The 8,325-nt window shown below is 51.6% G+C and overlaps 1 protein-coding gene across 1 annotated transcript; it reads right to left on the minus strand.

Moving 5' to 3' along the window:
- Positions 1–5,308: 5,308 nt before the first annotated feature.
- Positions 5,309–6,718, minus strand: LOC124672244 (cytochrome P450 89A2-like). Its single transcript, XM_047208508.1, has 2 exons — positions 6,678–6,718; positions 5,309–6,509 (listed from the first exon to the last, which is right to left on the minus strand). The coding sequence occupies exons 1-2, from the start codon at positions 6,716–6,718 to the stop codon at positions 5,309–5,311; spliced, it is 1,242 nt and encodes a 413-aa protein (XP_047064464.1).
- Between the last annotated feature and the right edge of the window lie 1,607 nt (positions 6,719–8,325).

The following is an 8,325-nucleotide window of genomic DNA, read 5'->3' on the forward strand; positions in this document are numbered from 1 at the left end:
AAATGATAACTTAAAACATTTTGTCTCAAAAAAGAACTACAATTTGACTTAAAAAAAGAAGTACAAAATGACTTAAATTTGACTTAAGAGGTTGTCTAAAAAAAGAACTAAAATTTGACTTAAAAAAACTAAAAAATGACTTAAACATTTTGTCTCAAAAAAGAACTACAATTCTCCACCGCTTCGCCACCGCCACCGCTTCGCCACCGCCACCGGTCTCTCGGTCACGCGGTCACTGCGAGGTCGATCGTCCGCATATACACATCTAATACACGCGTCCCCCCTCTCGCCTCCCTCGTCGCCCTCTCTTTATATGTAGATGTGATAATTAATGCTGGCATATACACAATTACTTAGTTTTTACTACATGTTTTCAGGACTGACATATGGCGGACGATAGAGCTGACCCGATTCTGGACAACTATGATCTGGACGCTGAAGACCATATGTTCGGCATCATAAACGGCGATATTCCATATGTGCCGACCGAACAAGATGAAGAGGATATTTCTTCTTATCTGAATCTTGACGGTCAAGACGAAGGCCGTCAGCAAGATGATGGGGAAGGAACGTCGATAAACGACGATCTTGAATTGCAAGTAGCAACCAACTCCGGCGCCGAGGTATATATATATACATTTTGCCTCTGGTGATACAAACTTACTGATTTGAATAAATATGTGTGTAGTAACACGCGCGACTCTCTTTCTTATTTTAGCCCTCGGCCGGATCGTCGAAAAAATCGAGTACGTCGTCGTCAAAGCGTGGCGCAACCAAGACGCTCAAACAAGGAGAAACATATACCATCGAGGTTGTCGATAGTGCAACCGGCAGGCCGCTGGTGCCCCAGAAGCACGCCACCAAGTTTATCAACCAATGCGGAGCCGTTGTTAGAGACAACGTCTCGATCACCCTCCAGGAGTGACATGAGCCAAAGAAGGCACGTCTTGGTTTCACTTTTGTCGACAAGAGAACTAAGAAGGATTGCTTTAAAAAGCTTATGGAACATTTCATCCTACCTCCGGAATACCACAAATTCGATGAGGAGGGTAACAAGATTGAGGAAAACAAGAAGAGGAGGAAGCTAATCAAACAGGTTCGCTCTTGGTAAGATGGCTGATACATTCGGGAAATTCAAGCAAAATCTAGCCCGTGACTATGTCAACCAGAACAAGACTCCGGATTTCAAAGGACAATATGAGAGACTTGAACATGATTGGCCAGATTTTGTGAAGCGAAGAAATCGGAGCATTTCATTGAAATATCGAAAAAAAATAAGGAAAATGCGGCTAAGAAGGAGTACAATCATATTATGGGGCCAGGAGGGTATCGCTTTTGGGAGCCTAAGTGGGAGAAGATGGAGAACGAGCTGAGGACGCGAGGAATCCGTCCGAGTACGGAGGGATGGGACCCAAGGGCCAAAAGCTGGTGGTACGGGCATGGGGGATCGCTGAACCCGGAGACAGGGGAGTGTGTTTATCGGGGCAAAATAATTAAACCCACCGAAAAGCTTATTGAGGCAATGAGGGATGCTCAAGAGGGGAAGATCAAGTTCAACAGAGAGAACGACGCGCTGACAAGAGCCCTCGGGAATCCTGAACACGGAGGACGTGTACGAGGCATGTCCGGGGACATTCCGTGGAAAGTAGGGTTCTCCCAGAACGATGACCCGTACGCTTACAGAAGCCGTAAGAGAAAGATGGATCGGGATGCAGATGTTATGGAGAAGTTGGTATCGGAAGTCGATACGATGAAGAAAACCTTGAATATACTAGTACAAGAAAGATCGGCAGCTGGGGCAAATGAAGATCATCCAGCGGATCTCGGAAGCCAGCCGCGGATGAGAAGCAGCGTGGCTTCCACGGAGAACCCGCCGGCTACTGATAATGCAACGGCGGTCGAAATTACTGCACCGGAGCCTCCTCGCTACCCCGTGGACGATGTAAAGGAGATGAAAGAATGTCATCTGCATTATCCAATGGGGAACATGTCCATGAAGGTAGCCATCGGCAGTGCTTTGCCATGTGAGCCTGGAGCACTCCACCACAACAACCCCATTCCAGATGGCTATGCTCGTGTCACGGTGGAGGAAATAGTCCAAGGGTTTGAGGAACTGGAGATTGACATTGCTACACCCGAAGGGGAGAGAAGACTTGGAGGTGTCAAGCGCCAGTTCATTCTATGGAAAAAGAAGTTTATCAAGTTTCCAGACGAGACGCAAGGGCAAACAAGTCCACCCCCCTCCGGTGGTGGCGGCGGTGGCGGTGGTGGTGGTGGTGCTTCACCTACACCTCCTTCACGAGGGCCGACGCCGCCCCCCAATTCACCTCCGGCGGGTAAGCAGCCGCCGCCCCCTAGTCCGCCCCGGGCGGGTGATCAGACGCCGCCCCCAATCCACCTCCCGGCGAAGAAGCGAAGCGGCAGTCCTGGATTATTAACCCGGACCCTTACGTACCTAAGAAAACAAAGGTACCGGAGCCATCACTAAGCCTCTCCCCAGGAGGCCTTGGGAAAGTAGTGCCGAGGAAGTCGAGGCGGGCGCGGCTGCTGATTTAGAGAAATGGAAGGCGAGCTGCAAGAAGAAAATAGAGGGCGAGCCCAAGCCAGTATTTTCTGATGAGCAAAAGAAGTGGGCTAAGTCATTTTTGAACACACCGTCCCAAGCCGCAAAGAATCTGCCGACGACTATGCACGTGAACTTCATAGGCAAGCACTCGCGTTCAAGAGGAACCAAGATTTGGCGGAGAAGCGGGAGAAGAAAGCCTTGGAGGAGGCCGAGAAAAAATTAGAAAGGGGAAAGAAGTTGCCCAGCTCGGGGAACAAAGTAAACAATCGATCGCCCCGCTCATAGTGCAAGCCGCCGGTCCGGATGCCCCCGATATCATAGAAGCTGCGGCAGCTACATGGATTGAGCTGTAACGAGTGCCGGAGAACAAGCGGCCGACTTAGGTATCACTCTTCGTGCACTTGTTAGGCCTTGATGAGACGCCAATGAAGGACGTAGTTTTTACATATGTGAAGAATGGCCCTCTCGTCGAGCCTGCGCAGGAAGAGGATCTACCTCGACAAATGAAAGGTCTGCTAAATTGGTACAAGAGTTACATAAAACTTAAAAACGCCAAAGACTATATTTATGCGGAAGTTAGAGTTGAGCATCACTTCAAACATTACTATATAACAATTCATCGGAGTGAATTGTTCCAGCTGTTCAATCTGCGCGACCTCGACAAATCTATCATCGGTTGCTACGTTCTGTAAGTGATTTATTAATTTCTACCCCATCTCGTTCATTGCATGCACTATATATTGTCCTAACTATCTTGTTGTCTACGCTATTATGCAGAATGAAGAAGCGGGAAATGCAAATAAGGAACATCAATGATGTTGGGTTCATTAACCCACACATCGTTAATTCATATGTGTTAGAACACCACCCCGCCGACGTGGAGGAAGACCTGTTTCGGTTTCTTAGAAAACAACAACTCAAAAGTGATATTCTATTTCCTTACCATTTTGGGTGAGTGTTTCTGTCTTGAGCACATTCTCTTTTGTTTACTCCATGCATGGTATGTGGCTAATCGATGAGTTATATATGCATGACTGTGCATGTATCGTGTCCGCATGTTCCACTGGACTCTGATGGTAATTCAATTTCACACCTCCACAGTTCTCGTCCACGACTCTCTGAATATGGATGCGGCGCTTTGGGCCGACATGAGAAAAATGATGCAAAAGTAATTGTTTTCATTCATTTGCGCTCTATATCGATCGGCCTATTTCGTTCATCATTTCCTAATATCAAGTAACTAATTAATAACTCTCTTGTTCATTTAATTTTCTTTGCCTCGTAGGGTTTGGAGACGGTTCGTAGATGAAAAGGTCGGTGAATTCAAAAAAGAGCTACATTTTAAAAGGGCAGTGCGGACGACTGGGGATATTCAGCCACCGGGGACCAATCTATGTGGATACTATGTTTGTGAGAGGATCCGGAGATACACCAATGAGCGGGACCAGTCGGATGAGCTCAACATCAAGAGGAATAACCTCCGGAAGACGCTTAGTCCAAGGCTCGCTTCCGACCACTTCGGGAGGAACTAGGCTGGATGGTTCGTGAGGAAGTCATCGATCCTACAGGACAACACTACGTAGAGGACGTAGAACTATACATGCATTAAATTATGTATGGAAACTTGTTCAAACGTGTATATGGTCATCCGATGATATTGAATATATATTGTATATTCCTCTTGAATTCTTTTTGGTTCTAATTTCAAATTTGTTTGAAATTGTACATTCATATGCATGCATGTATGTAGTACCGTAGAATATGTGAAACGTACTCCTTCAAAATTACAAATAAAGCACAAAAAAAATAAAACAATACAAATTAAACGAGAAAACAGGTTTAGGGGGGCAGGTTTAGGGGGGGGCTAAAACCCTAAACCTGCGGCGGCCTTTAGTCGCGGTCGGCCAGAAGAACCGCGACTAAAGGACCTCCGCCCCGACGGTCGCCTGGCGCCCACGTGGAGGAGCCTTTAGTCGCGGTTCGTAAGGAACCGCGACTAAAGGGGGGGCCTTTAGTCGCGCTTAATTGGTCGCGGTTGCGCAACCGCGACCAATGGCAGTTGCGCACCGCGACTGATGGCCTTTTTTCTACCAGTGGGAGTACGAGTAGAAGCGAAAAATCCACCGCAAAATACCACAGATGGTTGCGGCGACGACGACAGGACGGAGGGATCACGGCTTGGCGTGCCCAGGGACGCGGTTCTGCAGCAGGAAAACGGCGTTCCGGAGACGGCCGGGCAGGCAAAGACGGCCGCTTGCACGGCCACCGGTGCTGCTGCAGCTGCTCCTGGACGTCACCCTCCTTGTCCTCCGCCGCCGGCCTCCTTCTCCTTCGTCTATGGCCTCCTTCTCCTTCGCTGTCGAGGGATCAAGCCCCACCGTCGCCGCATCAAGCACCGCCGCTCACAGATCTTGGGGCACCGACTGAAAAAAATGATCTTGAGCTGATAGAACCCATCATCTGGGAAGATTTGGCGAGGAGGATGGGGGTGGGGGTGGCAGGAGGTGGCGTCGGGCGCGTCGTGTGGGCAGTCAGGCGGCAGCGTCGGTGGAGCACGCCATCAGGGCGAGGGTTTGGTCGCTGGGTTCATGCTTCCATCACGACGATGTAGCTGGGCTTCGGCCCAGTTGAGCCCGTGCGGAACGAACGAATGGTTGACGAAGCTGACGAAGAAAACATTTGATGTATTGGCAGAATAAGGAACATGTTCCTCCTTTTTAAGTAGTGTAGAATATACAATGATTAACGGCGTCGCGTGACACTCGCTGAAAGTGGCGTCTTCATCATTTTCAGGAACCCGTCTAGCTCTGTCATGTCAATGCCGCCGGAATGGCCTTGGGCCGACGGCGCCCACTCAAACTCGCGGACGAGGGCGGCAAGAAAGCACTTAATGAGCATCATTCCCATGCCGACGCCAGGGCAGTGCCTATGCCCGGCACCGAACGGCATCATTCTTATCTCCTTTTGTCCCGGCGTCGGCCCGACGTGCTCCGCCTCGCCCAAGGGAAGGAACCGCTCCGGCCGGTACTCGTCGGGGTCCGTCCAAGTTTTCTTGTCCCTTCCGATGTGGCCTAAATTGAAGAACACCCTCAAGTCGTCGGCCGGCACGCCAACTGCCTTGGCGCCCTCGCCCTGGGCGCCGCGCAAGGTGAACGGCACCGGCGGGTGCATGCGGAGGCTCTCGAGCACCACGGCATTCAGGTATGGCATGCTGCGGAGGCTCTTCCCGGAGCCTTCGGCGTGGATGATCTCGCGGCGTAGCTTACTTTGGATGTCCGGTTGGTCCACGAGGTGGGCGAGGGTCCACTCGAGACAGGCCACCACCGACCCTGTGCCTGCGCCGAGGAACTCGAACAAGAGCCCGACCACCTCGGTCTCTCGGAGCGGACGACGGCCATCGCCGTTAGGGGCATCATCATCGTCGTCGTCGGGAACACGGAGAGCAACGAGGGAGTCGACATATGGTGGGACGACACCTCCGCAAAGCCGAGGATGAGATGACTGTGACTGCATCCGTGCCTCCGCGATCTGGGGCCGGTACAGCTCGGCCTGCCGGTCGAGCAAGGCGGAGATCCGGTTAAGCCCCCTCCAGTTGACAAGCTTGGACATCATCGAGCCGTCAAACCTGGGGCCGAGCTCCCCGATGACGACCATGGAGTCACGCGTTACTTGGCCCATGGCGCGCCGGAGGTTGGCGTCCACCGCATCGCCGAAGCACAGGCGCGCGGAGAGCGCGAACGCAGTGGTGGTGACGGGCCCGCGGATGCGGACGGCCGCCTCCTCACATCTGGAAGATATGCCGTCGACGAGGGTCTTGGCAGCCTCCTGCTGCAGCGGAGCGACAGAAGCCAGGCGAGACGGGTGGAGGATCCCGGCGGCGAGGTTGCACCGGAGCGCTCGCCAGCGAGGGCCGTACTTAACGGTGGTCATGTTATCGTTCCGTTCGCCGTCGCGCAAGCTTGCGATGAAGACGGGGAAGATCGCCGCCGGCCGGTTCGAGAAGTCGGCGGCGTTCACGATCAGCGCTCGGTGGGCGACGGCGGGGTCGGTGACGATGATTGTCGCCTGACCACGGTCTCGCCAAGTAGTGTAGCTTCGCAAGAAGACCATTACGCCGGCTAGGAAGCAGAGGAGAATGGCAAGGAGTTCCATTGCTGCTGCACTGGTCATGTGATGAATGGACGTTCTCCAGTGAGCTAGCCAAGTGAGTATGTATTGCGTCTGCATGCATCAATACATGTCTCATTTTATGATCAAAATGCTGGCATGCCGCTATACACTACAGGAAAATCAGGCGCTGCCGTGCAGCCAAACTTTGCCGTGAGCTGCTGCACGGCAAAGATTTCTTTGCCGTGCGTAGAAGGAAGAGCGCACGGCAAAGAAAATATGCACGGCAAAGTATTAGCGCAGCGCACGGCAAAGAAACATATCACGGCAAAGCAAGATTTGGCGCACGGCAAAGAAGTTTCTCACGGCAAAGAATTGGAGCAGCGCACGGCAAAGATTTCGGGACGGCAAAGTCCCTGCAAGCCGCACGGCAAAGAAACAGCGCACGGCAAAGGCCTGGGCACTGCCGTGCGGCCAGACTTTGCCGTGCAGACAGACAAGTTGCACGGCAAAGGGTCCTTTGCCGTGCGCTCCTCCCTTTGCCGTGCGCCAATATACATTTTTTTGTTTTTCTAACTATTTTATTTCATCTACTACTTATATTTATTTTGTTAATTAGTTTTTCTTTTTGATGACTATTTATTACACTATGTGAAATACAAAATTAGTCTCCATGCTCATCCCCCACATATATCCGGGTTCCGGTGCTCCGGCGGCCGTCCCCCTCCTTCCCCCCCAAAACAGCGGGTCTACCCCCTAGATTTCTCCGCGCGACGTTCCACCAATATACCTTTTCATAGGTTTAGGTTTGTTTAGTCCATGGACATATGGAAAACCATGTGTGGTACCCTTTGGCACAGTCTAGCCCCCGATATACCCGCGGCGGGACACTTCACGCCGTACACGTCCGAGAATCCGTTAAGTGTTATCGCCCGAAGGTGAGGAATGTCAGACCGGGGATCCATGCCATGCACCATTTGGTGAATTACACCTAGCATCACACTTTGAAACATAGAATAGGTCCACATGCAAGGTTTGGTGGGGTTCCGGTGCTCCGGCGGTCGTCCTCCCCCTCCTCCCCCCAAAACAAGCGGAACGTGTGCCCCGGCGGGTCTACCCCCTAGATTTCTCCGCGCGAGGGTGCACCAATGTAACTTTTCATTCTTTTAGGTTTGTTTAGTACATATACACATGGAGAACCAAAGATTGGGACCCTTTGGCACATATACCAGCAGCTAGAGCCATTACCACACGATCGACGGTGTGCTCGGTCTACTTGGTTAGGGTTAGGTGTAGGGTTAGGGCTAGGGTTTAGGGGCTAGGGCTAGGGTTTAGGTTAAAGGGTAAGTATTTATGGTTAGGTTTAGGTTTAGGGTTTAGGGTTAGGGTTAGGGTTTATGATGCATGGTTCTGCAGCTCCGGCGTCGTGGTTTAGGGATTTAGAGGGGTTTAGGGCTCGAAGCCTCCCCAGTTTAGGGTTTAGGGTTTAGGGGAGCTACTTTTGCACCATTAGACCTTGCACCACACTTTGAAACATATCATAGGTCCACATGCAAGGTTTGGTGGGGTTCCGGTTCTCCGGCGGTCGTTATCCCCCTCCTCCCCCAAAACGAGCGGAACGTGTGCCCCAGCGGGTCTACCCCCCTAGATTT

This window comes from Lolium rigidum, chromosome 7 (genome assembly GCF_022539505.1).
Source record: "Lolium rigidum isolate FL_2022 chromosome 7, APGP_CSIRO_Lrig_0.1, whole genome shotgun sequence".
Taxonomy (NCBI): Eukaryota; Viridiplantae; Streptophyta; class Magnoliopsida; order Poales; family Poaceae; genus Lolium; species Lolium rigidum.

What these genes read in the sequence shown, in the direction of transcription:
- LOC124672244 (XM_047208508.1), bottom strand. Translation starts at nt 6,718, where the DNA reads ATGGAACTCCTTGCCATTCTCCTCTGCTTCCTAGCCGGCGT. An exon ending in CTCTGCTTCCTAGCCGGCGT is followed by an intron (nt 6,510 to 6,677) that starts AATGGTCTTCTT and finishes GCGCGACGGCGA; the next exon opens with ACGGAACGATAACATGACCA.